This window comes from Gopherus evgoodei, chromosome 4 (genome assembly GCF_007399415.2).
Source record: "Gopherus evgoodei ecotype Sinaloan lineage chromosome 4, rGopEvg1_v1.p, whole genome shotgun sequence".
In the NCBI taxonomy this organism is placed as follows: domain Eukaryota; kingdom Metazoa; phylum Chordata; order Testudines; family Testudinidae; genus Gopherus; species Gopherus evgoodei.
In genome coordinates, this window is record NC_044325.1 from 84,737,884 (window position 1) to 84,760,507 (window position 22,624).

At 37.9% G+C, this 22,624-nt stretch overlaps 1 protein-coding gene across 1 annotated transcript in view; it reads right to left on the reverse strand.

Moving 5' to 3' along the window:
• Positions 1 to 22,624, reverse strand: part of CD44 (CD44 molecule (Indian blood group)) — a 101,233-nt gene that overhangs the window by 25,427 nt on the left and 53,182 nt on the right. Inside the window, exons 8-12 of the mRNA XM_030560054.1 lie at positions 10,070 to 10,186; positions 6,198 to 6,317; positions 4,013 to 4,138; positions 2,840 to 2,947; positions 281 to 499 (exon numbers count right to left, since the gene is read on the reverse strand). Coding sequence (XP_030415914.1) covers positions 281 to 499; positions 2,840 to 2,947; positions 4,013 to 4,138; positions 6,198 to 6,317; positions 10,070 to 10,186 — 690 coding nt within the window. The remainder of the gene's footprint in view (positions 1 to 280; positions 500 to 2,839; positions 2,948 to 4,012; positions 4,139 to 6,197; positions 6,318 to 10,069; positions 10,187 to 22,624) is intronic.

Consider the following 22,624-nt stretch of genomic DNA (forward strand, 5'->3'; position numbering starts at 1 on the left):
GACTTGGATGTGAAAGTAACAATATCTCTGCTACTGCTAGAGCAAGTCCTAAAGTCTCTAATCTGTTGATAGTCAGTCCTTACTCTGGCAAAAGTCTCTTTCACAAAAAAGTTCACTTCGCAATAATGGACTCTAGGGACTAGACCCTCAACTGGTGTAAACTTGCATAACTCCATTATGGTCAATGAAGCTATGCCAATTAGTATCAGCTGAGAATCTGGGCCCAGAGTTTGGCCTACAAGGAGATAAAATGATTACAGTTCATTATTCTTACTGATACCTGTAGGAGTATATGTGTTGCGTCCTATTTCATTATTCACAGTCACATTTGAAGAAGAATGATCTCTTTCCTTTACAGGGAAATGTGCAGGCTTCACACTATCCACAGTAGTGTTTATGGGATACTTGTCCTCATCTTTATCCCCTCCAAAATAAACATTATGTAACGAAGGATCTTGGGTTGATTCTATACGCTTAGGATTGCCATGGGAATCCACATCTGTTTAGAGTATGTTTGAAATAGATTGTGAACTTAAAATTTCCTGAGCTGCCATCCACATTATTCTGAACGCCTCTCCCAGTTATTTCTGCAACAAGCTGTTAGTTATGTATGTGCAATGGATAGAAGAAAAGAGTAAAAGGTGCCCTCTGATTTAATCCTAACCAACAAGTTCTTCTTAATTTTTCAGGAAGTATGATTTGGCTGAGAAGAATATCAGTGGTGATGGACAGCCCATATTTGTTTGGATAATTGCAAATATTTTGTTTTCTGAGACACCAACCATATTTTTCTGACCATTTTTTAATTGATTTTATATCAGATGTTTGATAGTGGAGATGTGGGAGGATTTTTTTCAACATGGTAGCTGATATTTTACATGTGGAAATCCACTTAGGGCATTACACAAGTGTTCAAGAGGCATATAGTATCCCAGGGATATGGGAGAATATAGCTAGATTAGATTAGAATAGATTGGATTAGATTCTAACCCAAACTGGGTAGAACCCACATGATGTAGAGATGCTTATGTCCATTAGAAGTAGGAAAATACCAGGCACTCTGGTAAGCATTGGGAAGGTTGATTGGCTGCCCCATAGCATCAGTGTAGTTCTTGTACTTCCAGGAATTCCATCACAAAGCTGAGTTTTATATGAAATTATATAAATTCTTTACCCCTGCTGGCAGTGGTGAGACTCTGCTTCTTGTGATCTGTATTGGACCACCAAGAGTTAAATGAAGGATTCCAGGTATATGGTGTGGAGGTTTTCAGAACTGCAGCATGTCGGGAATCCGTAGCTGCTAGGACAATGGATGTCTCAATGAGGATATGTATATTTGCTGAGCCATCATCCACACTCAATTAGCCATTTGCTTTTCTTTCCTATACATCATTAATATATTATGGATATACATAGTGTGGAAGAAGAGCATTAAAGATGGATGCATAGATTTTACTGTAGTATCACTAGTTTTCTTATCCATCCATTTACATCACACTACTGTTCAGGAGCTGTTATCTTGCTATGAAGTTTCCCAGTGATATTGGGAAAAACAATAGCAACAGAAGAATAAACCATAGCTGAAACAGTGGCAGAGCCCAGGGCCAGCTCCAGGCATCAGCGCAACAAGCAGGTGCCTGGGGCGGCCCATGGAAGGGAGCGGCACATCCGGCTCTTCGAAAGCGGCAGCAGTAGAGCTGCCCCCGAAGTGCCACCAATCACAGCTTTTTTCTTTTTTTGCCGCTTGGAGCAGCAAAAACGCTAGAGCCAGCCCTGGACATACCTAATACAGTAATTGTAACAACTTGGCCCTCTAACTCAAGTTTGAAGGATGATGCTGCATCAAATAACATGAAGGATTTGAATTGGGATAATGCATCCTTGCCAAGTGCTAAGACTGTGCCCAGATTAGTGTGAAACGTTCTGCTGTTGAGCCAGAGAGCTGTACAGTCAATAAAAAGTCTGTAAGTAACATGCCACCACCAACTTTAGCCAAAACAGTTAAAATCCACCAATAGTTCAATACCAAAAGTAGGAGAAATCTGAGCACAAGATAATGACAGAGGCCTATGGTATTAACGCAGTTTATAAATGGTTAATGCAAAGTGATCAGAGACTAATTACAGCCCTTAGTTGCAATAGGACAAAATTTTTCAACCACAACTGAAATCACAGAAGGCAGATGGCATAGTAAGGATATAATAAGTAGTCAGCACAGAGAGAGATGAAGCCAAATAAAATAATAATAACAACACTACCACCACCAGAAACTCCCAAAACTCAGGCCAGAGAAGAGAACCAAAATCCCAAAGCAAACTGAGTTTTCCATTAGGCATTCTTTATTGAATTCTTAATGAAATCCCCTATTTAAGAAAGAAAGTCTCTCCACACACCCAAACCAAGTTCAGAAACATAAATATTGATACAATCTTTAAAATAAACAAAACTCTTTACCGATAACCATAATTGAGCTTTTTATTTTCAACACCTATACTATCCTGTCTTCTCTCAGTCAAAAAAAAAAGCTTCATCTCCTAGCTCATGGCATAAAGTACTGAGAGTACAGGAGAACTAATTATGTGATAGATGATCATTATATTGTTGTAAATATTGCACAGTAGATAACTGAATACACAAGTTTACAGCAGTTTATTCCATAAACACTGATGGACTATAGCTGCATTTCTGGTGGCCCATGACAGATTTCTGAGCTATCTGGGCTATGTGACATATTTGCTCACTTGTGCAAATGGCACCAGATGCCACTCTATACTGAGGTATGTCATTTTGCTTTGAATATAGTAAGTTAGATAAAACTATTAGAATTCATTACTCTTACTGGTGACTGGAGAGTGCGGTTCCGTGTCATCATTTGTGTCCCATCCAGAGTGTAATGGATCTTGTAGTAAATCTTCATCATCTGTTTCAATTTCTTGTGAATCCTTATCTGTTGCAGTGATGTTAAACCTCCTGTAAACTTTACATTTGCTGACCCACCACCATCATCACTCAAATTCTCATCTTTACTCTTTCTTGCCTTTATAATAGGCTATGCTTTTTTAGAGATGTATTTAGTAAAGAAGAAAGAATGTGGAGAGAGAGAGGTACCTTGGGGGGAGGGATAGCTCAGTGACTTGAGCATTGGCCTTCTAAACCCAGGGTTACAAGCTCAATCCTTGAGGGGGCCTGGGGCAAAAATCTGTCTGGGGATTAGTCCTGCTTTGAGCAGGGGGGTTGGACTAGATGACCTTCTAACCCTAATATTATATGATTCTTTGTGGAAGAAAATCAATTGCTGTTGATGATGATGATGATTATTGTTTATCTTATTTATAGCATTAATTTTGAGCACCCCAAAATGTGCCCAAAACTCATAAAACGATTAGAGATATGCTCCCTTCCCTGAAGAACCCACAATGTAATTTTGACATGACACCATAAGTGAAAGTCATCTCACCCTCAGCAAGCCCTGGGTTTTCAGGTCATTATGACATCTGTTGACATCATGATTCTATTTAGCAGGCATGAGATTTCTGTAATGTTTCCCATCTATAACAGACCCAAGGGGCCATTAAGACAAAAAACATTGTGTGCTGCTAACCATGGGGGTCAAAATAAAAAAGAGCATAGAACCATGGTTAACTGAACACATAAAACTTGCAGAGCTTCTGGGAGTGAACAAGTGATGTGCTAAGGAGAGATTTCTAAATCAAGAGCACGGGAATAGCAGTAGGCATGCCCCTCATCAGGAAGGGGCTACTCAGGTGTTCTCATTGGGGCAGTGTCCCTTCACTCTTTCCCAAAGTGGACTTGTGCCTTCCAGATACAGTCCTGCTCTAAGAGAGTAGAATCTGAAGGAAAAAGTATTATTCTCCCTTACGGAGCATTAAGAAGGCTGTTTAACAGCCACCAGACATCAATAGGCCATTATTGGAATTGTAAAGTGATTTATTACTTAACTTATTGGATGATTTTAGTCAAACTCTAGTAGTTAAAAAGACATATTATTTACCGTTAGTTGCTGTGGTTGGATGCTGCTCCTTGTTATCTGTAGTGGACCCCCACCAAATGTCAGGGGATGGATTCCCCTCACGTTGGATGGAAGTTTCCTCATGTGCACCATGATGCGGGGTCACAGCTGTTAGGACAATGGTTCGATCATTTGTGATTTTTTTACTGGCTCAGCCACTACCCATAATATAGTCAGCTTCTGTTCTTCTCTTTTCTATACCCAATATATCTCTTTTACAACTATACAGATTGCAAGGAAACTGGAGCAGAGTCAAGCGGGAACTCTGGTTTGTTGATAGGTTAATGGATTTTCTAATCCACTTCTTCCATGTCATCCTGGTATTGGAAGGTATGTTCTTGCTACAGAGTACCATGGTCTTCAAAGGCAAAGCAGCAGCAGTAACTGAATAGGCAGAAGCAACAACTTGCACCTTTAATTAAGGTTTGACTGTAGCCAATGAACTTAAAGAACTTTCTTACATTGATCCAATGATTGTAATTGTATCCCTTTTGCTATATTAGAGAATTAGGCACTTAGCCAATTCAAGAACATAGAGAGGGAAAATGTAATTTGATCTCATTACAGTGCTTAGTAAAATACATTATAAGTATGGCATGTCCCACGTTTCCTGTTAAAAGGTGAAGTTGTTGAACCACAGAAAGATAATGCTAGAAAAATCCAATGAGTAACAGCACCAATACCATACAACAAAGCTGACATCTACAAACACCTTCACCTGAAAGTAGAATCATGCCAATAATAAAATGAATGTGTGCGCAGAACTGGCATCAATTCATGAGTAAAGACTAGTATAAGAAAAGAGAATAGTCTGTCCAGAAAAAGATATAATGACCTAAATTTTCAAAAGGGTCTAGTGAGTTTGGGTATCAATTTACAGGGGGCTGGTTTGCATGGGCAAGTGCTCAGCACTTTCTGAAAATCAGATTGCTTTAAGGTATCTGAAATCTGGCACTGAAAAAATGGAGAAACCTCACATTACTAGTCACTTTTGAAATTTAAGGCCAAAATGCTCAATTCCTATAGCCCAGGTTACTTGCCTGCCTGTGAAATCACCATAGAATACCAAAGAAGTCCACACAAATTGCATGAGTGAGAGCAAGAGCAGAGTTGGCCAAGTATGTGGAACACACACCAAACATGGGAACAGAGAGATATGAAGCAAAAGGAAATTCCAGATCTTAAGGAAAGAAAAATCCCAAAGGAAACAGAGTTAGTTTATAATTGTTTTCCCTTCATGGGACAGAAGCCACATATTCCCAAGATCTGTCTGTGTAGCAAGAACCTTTGTCTTACAAGAACAGCCCAACTATAATAAGACTATTAAAGTAGATAATACATTTTAAAAATAATGTTGTTGAACTTTTCTTCCACCAGCTACCGCCCACACAATGCTATCCTCGCACAGTAAGAAGTTAGTTTGCTGTCATGAATGCCTTATGGAAATTTTGAAGGGGAAAATGGTTTTTGATGCAGGTGATCACATATAGTTCTTATGTTCTCTATAACAGTAGTCTATTAACTTCTAACTAATCAAGTTAACCATGGGTATCATCAGCATCTATTCATCTTACACTGTGAAACACTGACATTTTCACAAGAGATGTAACTATTTCATTGTTCTTTAAAATATCCTAAAAGAAGAATTGGAATGGACCATTAGCTTCACAGGATGTTCACAACTCTGACCACAGATTTGTAATTTGTAATTGTTTCAATGAAGACAGATGCAGAGCAGAAATGTTACAGCTCTAAACATTATTTTGAAGAGTGGCAGTTAAATATGCCACAAAAAAGTCTTTTGCCCTGCAATGACACTGGAGCACCAGAAATGCTGTTCAAGTGACACAGGACATCTTTCCATGGCTTGTTCTTTTGCAGGAGGTCTACTCTGTAGTATAGTATATCTAATACCGCTGTTCAGTAAAGCACTTAAACATGTTCTCAACCTTACACATGTGGGCAATCCCATTTCTGGTCAAGAAAGCATTTAAGCATTTAAGAAAGCATTTAAGCATATATTGAACTTCAAGAGGGTGACTTCTCCCACTGAATTCCCTGGGACTTAAGCACATATTAAAAGTTGAGCATGTGCATAAGTGCTTTGCTGATTTGTGGCCTAAATTTGTGGTACAGCAAAGAATAGATATTATTTCATTATCCTTACTGCTACTTGGAGGGTGCTGTTCCTTGTCATCACTGTTGTCCCCTCCAAGGGAAATTACTGATATTAAGGGATCCTGTGTTGAGTCTTCACCATCTGCACCATCATCATGTGAGCTGAGATCTGTTATAATGATGTTAAATGTACTATGAAGTTTCCATTTGCTGAACCATCATCCCCATCATTTTCAGATTTATGTTTTTCCTGTCTTTACTGTGAGCTCTTTCATCTTAAAGAAATGTAGCAAAGTGAACAGGGTTTTCTTTCTCATGCACAAAACATCTGTTTTTCAATCTGGCAAACCAGTCAGTAACATCAGACTTTCCCTTAGCAACTACAATGTTCTGAATGTAGATTATTAACCCCTACAATTGGTCAAGCACAGAAGGCAATGTGTTCTACAAGAAATGGCATTATGGGAATAAAAACTAATCAAGAGCATTTAAATGCTCCTCTAAAATCAGGGATAATTGATGACATAAAACTAACACAACCAGTTGTTTCTGGAACTATGAACTACAAGAAATGGCATTATGGGAATAAAAACTAATCAAGAGCATTTAAATGCTCCTCTAAAATCAGGGATAATTGATGACATAAAACTAACACAACCAGTTGTTTCTGGGACTATGAACAATGTCAATAAAAGTTAAAGGGATGTATATAGTGTTGTTTTTAGCAAGGCCTAAATCTCTTGGGTTAAAGTGGAGGTGATAGGACAAAAGAGTTTTATCTTGAATAACAAAGGGTCCCAGAAAAGTACAGTTCAAGTACATTTATAAATGGTCTCTTCTTTCCAAATCATCTTCATGGTGAAAGTCTAAATATAAAAACACATTAACTCCTTTACTGCAATGTACAGTTTGAAAAAGACAATTTCTGTTTCTTTGTTCACGCAATGAACAAAATGTTTACTCTGTCAGCTAGAAATAAGCTAAAAAATCATCACAGGTATGTCACAAACAGTGACAAGAAGAGAACTTCTGAAGTGCAAATATCACTTTAATTTATATAGAATTCCTTCCTTTCAAGATATGACTACTTCATAGCCAAGACCAAGTCCTCTAGGGTCATCTGGCTAATATGACAGGTGATAGCCAAGGGTGAGGTGTGTATTTTTCCATTCAAAACACAATTTAAGATTAAAGAGAGAACTTATATGGCATCAGAAATACAAATTCATGGTGACTGGATATTCTTGTGAAGCTGATATTTCTGTGCTGCTATTTATTCAGACCGTAGACAAAATACATGATTTAATATTAAAGATCTTTACCCCTTGTTTCCTGAGTAGGTTGCTGTTCCTTGTGGTCAGAGTGGGACCACCACCAAAAGTTAGCAAATTGATTCCATTGAGGTTGGGTGGAGGTTTCCTCATGAATGGGCTTCACAGCTGCTACGACAATGATTAAATCACTGGTGATCTTTTTTATGTGCTGAGCCACCTTTTCCTTGCAAAGTTAAAATCCATCAACACTTTCACCCATAAATATGCTCATGCCAATAAGCTGAATATGAGTGCGGGTTAAAAACATGAAACTCTGGTATCAGTGCGTTTGGTAACTGATTAGTTGCAAGAAAAAACAATAGTCCCAGTCCCAACAATATACACAGTGCTCAGCTGCAGTGGCCTAGATCAATTACATGTCCTTGCAAATGCCTCAGAAGTCCATGTAGTCTGCATTGGGCTGCATAAGTATGACTAAAAGCAGAGTTGGGCCAATATGTGGAACAGGCACCCAAACACTGGCACAAGAACAGATGAAGATACTGAGACAAAAGCAAAAAAACCCAACCAACCAAGCAAGCAAACAAAAAACCATCCAGATAAGAGAAAGGGAAAAAATGTCCCACAAGAAAACTGAGTCTGTTAATTTAGCTTTTTTCTCCAGAGAGATCCTGATGCAGTTGATGTTACCAAAGACCAGGCCTATAGCAAGAGCCATGCCGCACACACACACACATGCACGAGCAAAATCCACTTTAGAAACAAACACTTTTTTAGTAAAAGATATTAAACTTTTCCTCTAGTTGATGCCATGCATAAAATATTGTCTTCCAATAGCAAGACATAAACTATCATTATTCCATACAGATCTCATGAACATTTAGAAAAGGAAATAATTTTTCATACATCATGTAAATTACTGGAAATCACTCCTCTCCCATTTGATCTCTAATGCCAGTCAAGTATGCACATCAGTAGAAATCATACAATTCTACAGTAACTGTGCAGACTTCAGGACCTCTTCAGAATATTTGTACTTCTCTGGACACAGCATTATTTTTATGAAACCCATATGTAGAATGCAGATGTTCCATCTTGTTCGCAATTCTGAGCAATGATGGCTACTATTCATTCTACAAATAATAATTTGTCCTGAGTTTGTAGCACTAGGTGTATTCCTTCCAAAGGACCTCTTTCCAGAGTTGAATTCTACTGAGAACAGTACCTGTCTTTCTGCAATATAGTTATAAAGAATAGGGCAGATAGAGTAAAACATATATATATATATCAGTTTCTTTACTAGTACTTGGAGGATACTCGTTCTTGACATCATTCATGTCCCATCCAGGAAACACTATTGGTTTTAAAGGCTCTTCAGTTGAATCTTCATCATCTGCATCATCGTCATGTGAGTTCACATCTGTTGTGATGATGTTAAATGTACTGTGAACTTTCATTTGCCGAACTACTACCTATATCAGTTTCATTTGTATTTCTCCTGCCATTTACAATGGTCTCATTTGTAATGGTACATGTCTAATAAGAGGAGAAGAAACATTGGGTACCTTTCTTTTTTATGCACAGAAATAGCTTCTGCACACACAATTTTTTTTACAAAACATCCATTAATATCACAGGTTTTGTTCACCAGGCATGAACTCACTACAAACTCCTCCAGCAATAAGCCACAATAGTAGAAAGCATCATGCTAACAATGGAAGTCAAAGTAGGTAGAAGCCTATCACTCTGAGAGATGGCTGAGGTCATTCAACCAGAAACGTTTCTTTATCAGTATACAATCTCAGGTGTCACTGAGAGCCCTACTTGTTCTGCGTGTGGCTCTTTGTCAACAAAGCCTAATAGATCTTGGCTTATGCTAAAAATTAGTTGTGACTGATCAAGGATTTTTTCTTCGTATAGCCCATATATTCGTCCTTCAATTTAATCCTGCTCTGACTTTGATGTAACAAGTATAGGATTATGGTGACTTCAGTGTAGGATCAAGCCAATGGAGAATCCAGGCTTGGAGGAAGAATACCTTCATTTAAAAAAATTAACTTAGGAAATCAAGGAAAATAATGGCCAGGTACATTTAATATATATATTCTCTATTTCAATGTAACAGTTCCAATTAAGAAATCTTAAAAAATCCTTTTGCATAATTTGTAGTTGTAAACATAATCATATTTGTTATTCTAATCCTGTGATGCTACCAACGGTTTATGTTGCTACAGATATGCCACCTATGCTTTTAAAATAAACTACATTCTAAAGCCAAGATATTTATTATTATGAACATTTTAAATGTTTTTATCACTGCAGCAGCTAGCTATCTTGTATCCATGTTTTCACTTGTGTTTTTCCAATAAGCTTTGCCCTTTGCACATGCTATATAAAAATGCACTAAATTAGGACCTCAAGATTTAACAGATTAGTTCTGGTGAAAACATAGTGAATGTAAAAGAGTGAGTTATTCTTATTGGAAACAGAAACAGGGAACACATAAGAAGCCAACATAGTATCAGAAAGGCTGTTTGGCTGCCACTTCATATATATGCAGGGTTTACACTTCCATGCTGCCTTCAACTCAGCTTTAGCAACAGACTTTAAACAAAGCTGCTTAGGTGAAATTATATAAATTCTTTACCGTTACTGGCAGTTGTCGGGTGCTGTTCCTTGGAATTTACAGAATGCCACCATGGAGGGGAAAATGGTTTTGCTTGGGTGGTGATTTCATGATGTGTGTAATGGTGGCGATCCACAGCTGTTAGGACAATAGTTAAATCAATGTAGAGCACTTCACTGATGAGCCTTAACTTATATGATTCCTATTCGTTGCTGTTCTCTACACCTGGTCTTTGTCTTTTACTAGTGTATATAGTGGAGAAACAAGAGGTAAATAGACATGACCCTCTGCTTTGTTCAACTGTTTCACTGGTTTTCTCATCCATCCACTCACATAATCCTGGTATCAGGAAATGTGAATTTTCTGGAATTTCTCCCAGTAATACAGAGCAAAGTAGAAAGAACAAAGGAAGTTACAGAAGCAGCAGTGGCAGACCAAATAGCAGCAACCTTTCTGTTATTTGATTGTTCCTCTAACTCATCTTTTGTTAATGACACAAACTGTACTGCTTTCAAAAACTAGATCACTATAAGTCACAGTGGCATTTCACTTACTGTTTTGTAATGACAACTAACCAATTCCAACAAACAGACAGGAGAGTATATATTCTGCAATGCGAAAAAATTCAAAATATATCCCATTTTTTTCTAGTTAGTTTATCACATAATGAAATGAAAACCTTGCAAGTATAGCAGAAACACTACTGAATGACAGAGATATACTTGTTAGGAAAAAGTCCAAAATTACTACAGTACCAATATATCAGCCTTACATACAGAAGTTAAAAATTTGTGCACACTTGCATCAAAAAACAAAGGGTCTAACCCTGCTCCCTTTGAAATCAATAGAAGTTCAGCAGTGAATTAAATGGGAAGAGGAACTGGCCAATAAACATAACAATATTGAAATGAATATGAGTACAAGACAAAGGTTGGACCTTCTGGCATCAATGCATGTTGTAAAAAATTAGTGCAAGGAAACCCAGAGAACACACAGTATGTGTGAATAGTGCTGTACTCAAACCCATCAGCTCAAAGACAGATGAATTCACAAATATTCCCATAGCAAAACAGCAAGAAACCAAGAAACCCACCCCCCAAAGTTAAACTTTTAAAGACAAATACTGCAGTCTTTATGCAAGATGCCCCTGACTTCGGTAAGGACTACAAGATCTGGCCTTTAGTTCTTTTAGATAATTTTCTCCCTTTAAGTTATGTTGTCAAAGACCAGGTTGCAAACTGGACACAAACATCTCCACACACACAACTCTATGCCAGTAAAATCAAACTCAGTATTTTAAAAACAATTAAAAAAAAAGTTTGAACAGTATCTAACTTTAAACTTAAAGATTTTTTTATGCATTCCATCCCACTCAGAACATTAAGCAGTGGACTCAGGGCATTCCCACCCCTGCTATGTAAACTTGACCTATATCATGTGATTGAGGCCAGAAAATAAAACCAGTCTCTTGCAAACATACTTGTGTGCAAGACGCTTATTACAATGTTCACAAGCTATTGCCCCCTCACAGCTAGAAATGAGTTAAACACTGGGCTTTCTCAGCAACACTCAGCAAAAGACATAGCTTCTGAAGCAGGAAGTGTCACTAATTTCAGTGGAGAGACTCACCTTACTCATACACCATTTAATTACAGTTGAGATTTATACCACCAGGCTAGTCACATTACTCAGAAAATATGGCACTAATAAAGATCAACGGTTAAGATAAATACCTCCTGCATCTACGGAGAAGTGGTAAATTTAACTCTCTTCTGCAGAAGTACTTTCTCAAAAATGGTGACAGTGTTTTACAGAAGAAATCATTTGATAGTTCCATCTTTAAAACGTTACAAGTGGTGCACAACAGAGATGGAAGAAACAAGTTCAGAAAAGCTATGGAACTCTGAACATAGGGCTTTTAAAATGTCAACTCAGGTAAAAAGAAGTTTACTCCCTGCATGCCAATTTTACTCCCTGTTTGCCAATATAAGAAACCCTGAATGTCATTGTGTTGCCATTGCCACTTCTGGACTAAGCACTGCACAAAGTCATCTCTCTAGGAATGACACTTCTGCTCCAGAAGTATTTTGCAAGAGGGCTTTGACATCTTTTCAAGGGTGGGGATGTATAAAATAAGTCAATTTTTGCCCAAGTAAAGTCTGAGAAAAAAATAGAATAAGATCCTTAGGATTTCGTCCAATGCTTATTATAGAAAAATGTGGTGCTTAGTGCTGTTTCTATGAGTTTCAAGTTTTAGAGAGTTATATAAGCTCAATTAACAAAGCGGATTATAATTCAGTATCCTTACAGGTGCTTGTGGGATGTCCGTCCTTCCCCTCATTGTTGTCTCCTTCAGGAAGAGAACCACGGTTTAGGTGACTTTGCCTAGAATCTTCACCACGTGTAATATTCTCCTGTGAGTCCTCATCTGCTATGACGATGTTAAACCTGACATGAACTTGCGGATAATGAGCCAGCACCCAGACAATTATATCTTCATCTCTTCTTTTTTTTACAACAGATTTTACACTTTTACTAGAAGAAATCTGAGGGGGCTTGGGAGGAAGAAATTGCAGAAAAAACATCTATTGATATCACATTTTCTTTCAGAAGATGTGATTTGCTGGAAATGATCCCTGAATAATGGTCCCTGAATAAAGGATCCACAATAGCAGAAATTACTGTATTCTACTAGCAAAGAAAGTCAAAGTAATGCCTCCTTAGATTTGATCCTCTGAAATAAAGATGAATTTGTGGCAAGAGATAGTCATGACAGTTATCTTATGTATAGCATTATGCAGATTAAACTGTAGGATCAAGAAGGAGGAGAGAATATCTTGGAAGGGACAAATCCATGACTAAAATATCTTCAATAATAACAGAGAATGAAAAAAAATAAACTCATCGTGCAGACCAAGTACAAAATTTCCTCTCTCTTTGCCTGTATGATTCAGCAGGAAAAATATAATAAATACCTTACAATAACTTACATTTTTTTTAAATGACTAAATCTGTTCACTTATTTAAGTCATCCACTAGCAAAATATTTCTTCACCCAGCCAGAAACAAGCTAATAAAGAAAATTGTTCATGGCGCCGAGATATCACATTCATCTATGAGTCACCCCTTTTGAGTATTCCCTTTAATGATGAACTCCATATTCACCATATTAATTCTGATGAGTGATAGCATAAAAGTGTAGATACAGTTTGGGTTGTTTGTGTTGGGATAAATCCTGAGAGATGCTGAGGACCTACATTAAAGAGTTACAAGTGTTCGGCATCCTCTCAGGATCTGGCCATAGAATATAGAATCATAAAAATGTAGGGTTGGAAGGGACCTCAAGAGATCATCTAGTCCATCCCAATGTGCTTAGGTAAGACTATGTACACCTAGCCCATGCCTGACAAGTGTTTGTCTAGCCTGTTCTTAAAAACTTCCAACAAGAGGGGATTCCATATAGAGTTAGTAATAATAAAAAACACAAATAGGATGAGAAAAGCTGATTAATAGCCTTTTGCCATCAAAGAGTTTGCCCTTTGGAGCTCAACTTTTGCTCAGGTTTGTCAACAGGCAGTAGACGGAGCACATAAGATAAAATGAATATAATGGATTACCCTGGCCAGCAGTGGAGGGATGCTCTTCCTTGTGACCTGCAGAGGGCTGCCATGAAGGAATAAATCCAGGCATCTGTTGGCGTTGAGTAGAGTTTCCATGATGAGAGTCCTCATATGCTGTGATGTTGGATGATTCAATCAATGAACAGCTTATTTACTGACCCACCACTTCCAATACTTTTTTTCACATTTTGATCTTCTTATACAACATCTTTGTCTTTTCCCTTTCCACATAGTAGAGAAAGAGGATGACAGCCAGAAGCACCTTGTGTTTTGTTCATTTTTTTCCATCATCAATTCAGTCACATCAACCTGAGATCAGGAGGAGTGAGATTGATGGAGCACATCCCAGCACTAATGGGCAAAGCAGCTGTGACAACAGAAAAGGAAGTGAATGCAGCAAAAGGACTAGCAGCAACAATGGCAGGCCAAGTAGCAAGAGTAACATGCCATATCTATGAGAGCAGAATGAAGACACAATGCACTACCAGTGCAAGGAAAACAAAAGTCCCTGCCCAGAGAATATATACCATGCTGAACCAGAGTATAGGCAACGGGCATAAAGCCATCTGCTAGAACTGAGGTTTAGCCAGAGAAAATATCACCACAAATACCAGTAAATTCAAGAAAACAAAAACATCTGAAATACTCTAATGTATTTAAAATATATTTTCCATCTTCTAATCCTAAACAATTGTGTTGCCAGAGATCTGTACACAGATGGAGAGTTTACAGTTTCCACATAATCCTACCTCAGCAAAAGCCACACTGATAATGTATTAACATAACAATAAAGAAAAATCACGTTTGCCTTACCTGATATGTTACTGAGTTTTTGCTCCAAGAATATATTGCTACTCGCAGAGCCAGAAAATGTAATATGGTATCATAATCTGTTCATGGATATTGAGTCAAAATGTGCTTGATTTCAGATCAGACCTCCAGCAAAGTCTGGGGAAGTTTGGAACACAGCTTCTGGGTAGGCTGATGATTCAGATAAAAGTCAGCCATGAAGCTCAGACATAAAACCCACTCTGAAATCAAATTTCACCAAACAGGTGTTCAGATCTGGGGGTTTGGATGATTCCCACCTCTCTTAACTACATTAGTCATGAAATCAAGTGGTCATAATCTCAGAGATAAAGGAAATGCTTGCTGTGTCTGTAGAAATCTGGTGAACAACCTGTCTCCCACTTCAGGTCACACTAAGGAAGCACAATGAGGTTTTATGAGAAATATTTTTGAGAGTTTCTTTAAAATGTCGTTAATGATGCACCAGTAAAGCTAAATGCAACAAGGTCAGAAAAGTTTTGGAACTCTGAATACAGGGTTTTTCCAAAATGAAAACCCTGCAATAGAGCAAGGAAATCTCTTCCCTGTTCCCTATTCTGAGCAACCATATATGTCATCATGCTGCTTATGCCATTTCTGGAATCAGTGGCACACATAATCACCTGATCTAGAATGACAAACGAAAGGCTGACCAGCTGGCATATTTCATCCTTCCAAGGATAGTGCCATAATTCCAGTGTGGCTTTTTACTGAGCTATATCTATAGACTTAAAATAAAACTCATTATATAGAAGGATCATCAATTATTATCCTTACTAGTATGAGGCGGTTGTTGTTCCTTATCATCAGAGTTATCCCCTGCAGGAAAAAATCCATGTTTTAATAAATTTTACACTGAGTCTTCACCAGCTGCACCATCTTCCTATGAGTCTATATCTGTCGCACTGAAGTTAAATATACTAAGAACTTTTTATTTATTTAGCCACCAAAGGTATAATTCTTATCTATTGTTTTTACAATAAGCCTAGCCTAGCCTAGCCATCCTGCTGGGACTTATTTAATTTAGGAGTGAGAAAATGGGACTAACAGAGGGAGAAAAATGATGAAGAATGTATTCAGTGGGACGTTACATGTGCTCAGCACCTCTCAGGATCTTGCCCATTGGAAATAGAATTTGGGAATAAATGGACAATTCAGATAACATGGGCAAAGGTGATTAGCTGCCAAATCCTATCAATGGAGAGTTTATTTTTACGTGCTGCTGTTTATCAGTGTTAGCAAGTTATTCTGTATGAAGGACATTAGCTATAATTGTTGTAAGGTTTTACCCTTGCTGGCAGAGGTGGGATGCTCTTCCTTGTGATCTGTAGAGTACCATGTCCAAGGAATAAATCCAAGAACCCAATGATCTCGAGTTGAGTTTCCATGATTTGCCCCATCGTGTGAATCTTCTTCTGCTGTGAGGATGGGTTACTGAATTATTTGCTATGCGACCACCCCATTATTATTTTCAGCTTTTGCTCTTTTGACACTCAGAGCTTCTCTACATGGGGGAAGACTAGGGAAAATTAAGACAAATTAATTAAAGGTGTGAATGTAAGGTGAATTAATTACATTGAATCACTGATGTGCAGACACTCATTCAGAATTAAAGTGCCTTAATTTGGTTTAGTTTAATTCACTTTAAATAAATTAAACTAAATCAAATTAAGGCCACATTAATTCTAAATGGGAGTATCCACACAAGGGTTTAATGCAATTTAACTAATCCACTTTAAATTCACTCCTTTAGTTAACTTGGATTAACCTTCTTGATTGTCCCCCTGTGGTCAAACCCACAGTCTTTGTCCTTCTTTGGTGAATATTAAGAAGAAAGAGGATAGCAGAGAAGATCATCAATTTTGTTTACCACTACCACTGTTCTTTTCTTATCCATCCATACACATTGTCTTGGGCTCAGAAGATGTAAATTTGATGGAGAGCATCCCAGTGATAATAAGCAAAGCAGCAACAGTAACAGAAAGGAATTAGATGCAGCAAAAGACCAAGTAGCAACATAAACTCGTCATTTCCATCATGTTGTAAAGAACCACTTGGGAGTGCAGGAGAGTAACTGTTTATTCTACATATCACAAAGAGCAAATTAGTGAAGTGCATATTTTGATAGTGGGGAGTTCCCCGTCCATGTGTCTTTAAGCTGTCTAACCATGTGAGTCTTTCTTATGCACTTGCAAAGGAACATGTGCTATCCAGGTTATAAATTCCTCAATCCCTATCTCAAAGATGTGTGCTGGAAATGTCTCTGTGTGAGCTTCTAAAGGGAAAGTTCTCTGACCACTCTGACTGACTTGCTTATGGTTCCAAATCATAGCTAAGGAATGACATTGAATCTGTAGAGATTGCATGATCTGTTTGCAGTGTAATGGATGTGACCAACAGTTTACTCACTTGTGACATTCTCTCTATATCATATAATTATCTAGGAAAAGATCGTTCCGAACAATTTGGAATTGGGGTCAACTTCTTCATCTAATTTATGATGCAGCAAAATAAAATCTCATCTGATATAAAAAAACCAGAACCCTGCTCTACAATAATGGAGTCATTGTGGTTACTTCTAGTTTTCATTCTCCATTTGTTGTTTCTTCTTGTTCTTTACTTCTTTTTGAACTGCAGACATGTTCTTAACAAAAGTCACAAGAAGCACCACCACCACCAAAGCTTTTCCACTGAAGTTTTGATTTTAATTGAATCAGCATTGGCCTATAATAATGTCAGTATTATATTGAATGTTAAAAGGACATGAACCTTTGGTATTAATTTATTATATAAACAATAAGTATAAGGAGAACGAAAGCCCCTGGCCAGAAGATGAATCTAGAGGTTGACTAGGATATTGGCAATGGGCACAAAGTCAATTGCCAAAAGAGAGATGAAGCAGGGGAATTCCCACCAGAAACATCCAGAAGTTAAGCAAACAAACTGCCAAAGCAAAGTAAGATTTTAGGGTCAAAGCCTGCATTCATTTCCTCAGGGAAAAATCTGTCAGTGGGCTTGGTAAAAACTGAGAAAGGACAGCGGAATTTGGTCTCTAGTAAGAGTAGATGTTTGTCTCCTATCATGTCCTAATCAAGTTTTAGAATGCCAAAGACAGAGAGAAAACCTTTCTGCACATGCACACCAGCAAAATCAAACTTTAATAATGCAATCAACATTAAAAATCCCCCACAAATATTATTTTATAAGTTATTGACCTTACTTTCATGTGATGCTACCCACATGGACACTTAGCAACCAATAGTCTCTTAAGTAAGAGATCACATAAATTCATATGAAAATGATTATCTTTCCTAATGCTCTTCATTGTCAGTGCTAAGGATTATCACCCAAATAGCCATGAGATTACAGGCTTGAGTGGCAACGTGTAGCTACAGATTCCCTACTTCCTCAAAGAGCAGGGGTGTTGAGGTATGCAGCGTTTGGTTCATCCCAGTATTGAGAGAGGGGAAAACCAGGACATTCAGATTTGGATCTGTTCTTGGAATCATGTGTCACCAATGTACAGGGGGTTGAGATCTGGGGTTTGTCCTGAGGCCCATTTCTACTAATTACTAACTCTATTCATAAGGCTTCTGTTTATCATGGTTTAATTATTTTTTTTTTGGTTTCATGTAGTTTCATGTAGATGTACAAAATTTAGAATGTTTTGGGTCTCTTTCTTTGTATATACTGTAATGAGTAATCTCCTTGTAAGGTTTTCTCTAGTGCATTTTAATGTGGTACTATTTCAAACAGCACTATGTTAAAGCACCTAGAGAACCTTTATTGAGCACCAGCATGGTCTACATGGACCAATCACACCCCTGTAGAATGCATTACAGCTCTGCGTAGACAAGCCCTGAGATTCAAGTAACCATTTCTGGTGTTTTTTCCCCATGTCCATTGGATAAACACCAGTTGATTGCATTGGGCATGTTTTATCAGCATTTATCAGTGAAATCCTAAAATCATAGGCCCTAATTATTTATTAAATCTAATGTCCATAACCTCAGACAATAAGAAAATATAAGAAAACATATAAAGATCTGTAGAGATCTAGTGAACATCCCACCTCCCATTTCAAGTTCAGAAGAGGAACACATAATTTCACAGAGGAGATAATTACTTGATATATTTCTTTAAAATGATGTAAATGGTGCACTATATTAGTGGACTCAACAAATTCAGAAAAGTTATGGAACTCTGAATATAATTTTTTTTTAAAACCTGAAAGCCAGGTGTAGAGCGGGGATGTTCATTCCCTGTTCCCATTCCTGAGCGATCACAGGGGCCAATATGTTGCTAATACTATTCCTGAATTTAGTGCCACACAAAGTCATGTTCTTGCAATGGCACAGCATCACCAGAAATGCTATCATCCATTACATGTCATCTTTCCAAATATGGTTAATTTTGTGAATGGCATCCCAATGCTACTCTTCACTAACCTATATCTATAGAGCTCAAATCAAGTATAAGAGATAAATGGACAATTAATCACTATCCTCACTAATAATCATTGTCCTCATTGTTGTCCCACTCATGAAAGAACCTAGGTTTAAGTGGCTCTTGTACTGAGTGTTCAGCAGCAGCAGCATTATCATATGAGTCTCATCTGTTGTAATATGTTAATTTCCTTTAAACTTTTCCTCTGAGTTAGTACCAACACAAAGCATAATTTTCACCTTTACTTTTTGTTTTAACAACAGAGTTCAATGATTTGTTTAGCTTAGCAATCAGTTGATAGTTAAGGCTTTCTTTTATATACTAGAGAGCCTACCATCATACCAGCACTCAATAAGCTGCTTTTGTTCAGTGAGATGATTTTGTGGGAAATACTGTGAACAAAGAAGAAGGAAGAAGCTACAGGAGCACAAAGTGGAAGCAAAAAATCAGTAGCAGCAATCACTGGACTTTCTAACTCAGAGATCAATGATGGTACGGAACCTGCAGAACCTGGATATCCTGATACCCTGGCACATCCACAGGAAGAGTATGACTTCCCTGAAGGATCCAGCAAAAGGTGCAGTTAGGCTTGGAGAGAGAAAATGAGGGTGGGAGGGGGAGAATGTCTTCAGAAGAGTGCTGTGGATGCTTTGTTTCTTTCAGAGTCTAGTCAATGGGAAATAAAATCTAGAAATAGATGGTAAACTCACTGAGCTGGAGAAAAGCTGGTTGTCTGCCAGGTTCCTTTCCACCAATTACTTAACAGATCTTACAGGAAGTACATTAGATAAAATTGTTATAATGTATTACCCTTCATAACAGTGATGGGATGCTCTTCTTTGTGATCTGTCGAGGGCTGCTGCAAAGGAATAAATCCAGGAATTTGTTGACCTTGAGTAGAGTTTTCATGATGTGCCCCATGTAGGGAGTCCTCATCTGCTGTGATGATGGCTGGATGAATTACCAACATTTTTTTTAATGAGCCACTACTCACAATATGTTCACCTCTTTGCTCCTCTTACACCAGACCATTTTCTTTCTCTTGTGTAAAGGGTAAAGAAAGAGGACAGTAGACAGGTCCTTCTGTTCTGTTCAACACTATCACTGCTTTTTCCCTTATCCATTCATTCACAACATTCTGAGGTCAGGGTTGTGAAACTGATGGAGGACATCCCAGTGATAATGTGCAATGCAGCTGCAGCAATAGACGAGGAAATAGCAGCAATAATGACAGGCCAAGTAGCAGCAGCAACTTGCCATTTCAAATGCATTGTAAAGATCCACTTTGAAGAGCTAGAGTGTAACTTGTTACCCACATATAACTGTAGGAGTTTGAGCCTTCAGATTAGTTAAACTGATGCAGAATTATGGCTAGCTCTTTGATGTTCTTGTCTCTCTTTCTCATGTATCTATACAGCTACTGTGATATCTAGGCTAAGATTTTCCCATCCTACCTAAAAACTATATTTTGGCTCTCTCTGGGGCTAACTCCTAATGGGAATAAATCTGATCCCATTTTGTTTACCCTAAGCATTGTGATTTACTTACCAATCAGTGAGATCCTGCCCTGGGACCCTAAATCATGGTTACGGAATAAGTCTGAGTGTCTGCATGATGTGATTACTACATAATGGGAGCTAATCCTTAGATTTGTCTTCTGTGCCTGTCATTTTTCCCATGTCACAGAATTATCTGGGAGAAAATCATTCAGGGAGATAGATAGCATAAATGTAACAATTTACTTTGAAATTGGTTTTGCTAGTTTTTGATGCAGTAAAATGAAATCCCTGCTGGTACAATTCACACAACGTCTTGCTCTGAGTTACAGAAGATGCTGTTGAACAATGGATAATAGTTCCTGTCAGGAAAATCCACAAGTGACATATCCACAGCCTATTTACCTGGAGAGTTACTGCATCACCTTATACTTCTAGGCAATCCTGCCAATATTTTCACACTACAGCTGATCAAGAAATAGCAACATATTTTCACATACATGCGCACAAACTTGTTGAATTTTTTTAATCATTTTTTTCATTGAAACTTCACTTCGCTCTAACTTTCACCCCAAAACTTTGTCATGCCAGTGAAGGAGTGTGAGAACACAAGCAAGACATCAGCCTCAAGTGTCAATGCATTTCATAAACAATTAAGGAAAAGAAAACCAAACGTCCATCATGAAGCCCCTATCCAAGATTATACACAGATTTTGCAACAGCACAGAACTATTAATTCAAATAAAGAGGAAATCAAGAAGAAAGAAATCCCAGTAGAAACAACCAGACAACAAAATTGCAAAACAAGGTAACATTTTATGTCATTTTGGAACTGCTTTTTCCCCTACTAGGCTCTAGCAAGACTAAGGTTTCCAGAAATCACGCTGTAGAGAAAGTCTTGCTCCACATCCAAACCTACAACTAGAAAATTAACTGTCAAGTTTCTTATTTTGAATATTATTGACCTTTTATGTCTCCATCTGAGGATATCCATAAGGCGTGAACCTCTTTCACATTTTCTCAGGCAGAAGGGCACATTTGTTTACACAAGGAGTCTCCCCCTCTTCATAAAGCTTTTAATGCCACTATCAGGAATCTTATTCTTCTAACTCAGCTATATTACCTGGGTGATTGGGGAAATATCTGCCACACCTATGGCGATCAGGGCCTCTTTCATCCGTTTATTCCTGTCCAGCAAACCTCTTAAGCATATGCTTAACTTTATGTTCCATTGACATCAATGTGAAGCAAGAGATGGTAGAAAGAAATCATTCTATTATTTTCTTTCTCCACCAGTCCAATGTTTACCACAAAAAGCATTAGAAATGTCAGCCTTGCATGAACAATGCAAGAAGGAATGAAGAAAGAGAGGTAAGGAAACAGAGGTTAACAATGGACAAAGCATAAACTCACACGTGGCCTTGTCAATAATATATAGTTAGTAGATAAAGAAATTGTAAGAAGAGTAGTATGTGATAAGCTTGCAGCTGCAGCTTTGCTTACTAGCATACTTTGCAGCTCTTGGACAATTCATGATCTATACCGGGATCAATTATAAAAATGAGTGTATCAATCATAAAATATACAATACAACATATTAACAAATAGTATTCAGTATAAGTATGTTAATAAGCTAATTCATGATTATGTATCTTGGGTTTAGGGTATACTCTGTACCCGCCGTCTACTCTCGAGCTTGATCAACTCAAGGGTAGTTTGACTGTATGTGAATAAAGAAACCTTAGTGATGAGTCCAGAGTTGAACTGATTTCTTCTATTCCATAAAACTGGATAAAACCAAGTAGAAAAAGTCTTAGGGAATTTCAGCAAGAAACTCCTACATGGCATTCATTTCTCCTTCCAGAAACATCTATATCCTTCCAAGCACACATAAGACCATACAAATCGCCACACTGGCTCAGACCAGTGGTCCATTAAGCCCACATCTTGTCTTCTGACAGTGGCCAATGTCAGATGCTTCAGAGGGAATGAACAGCACAGGGCAATTATTGAATGCTCCATCCCCTATCATCCAGTCCCAGCATACGAACACTCAGAGCATGGGGTTGCATCCCTGGCCATCTTGGGTAATAGCCACTGATGGACCTATCCTTCATGAATTTATTATTTTCTGAACCCAGATATAATTCTGGTATTCACAGCATCTCCTGGCAATGAGTTCCAGA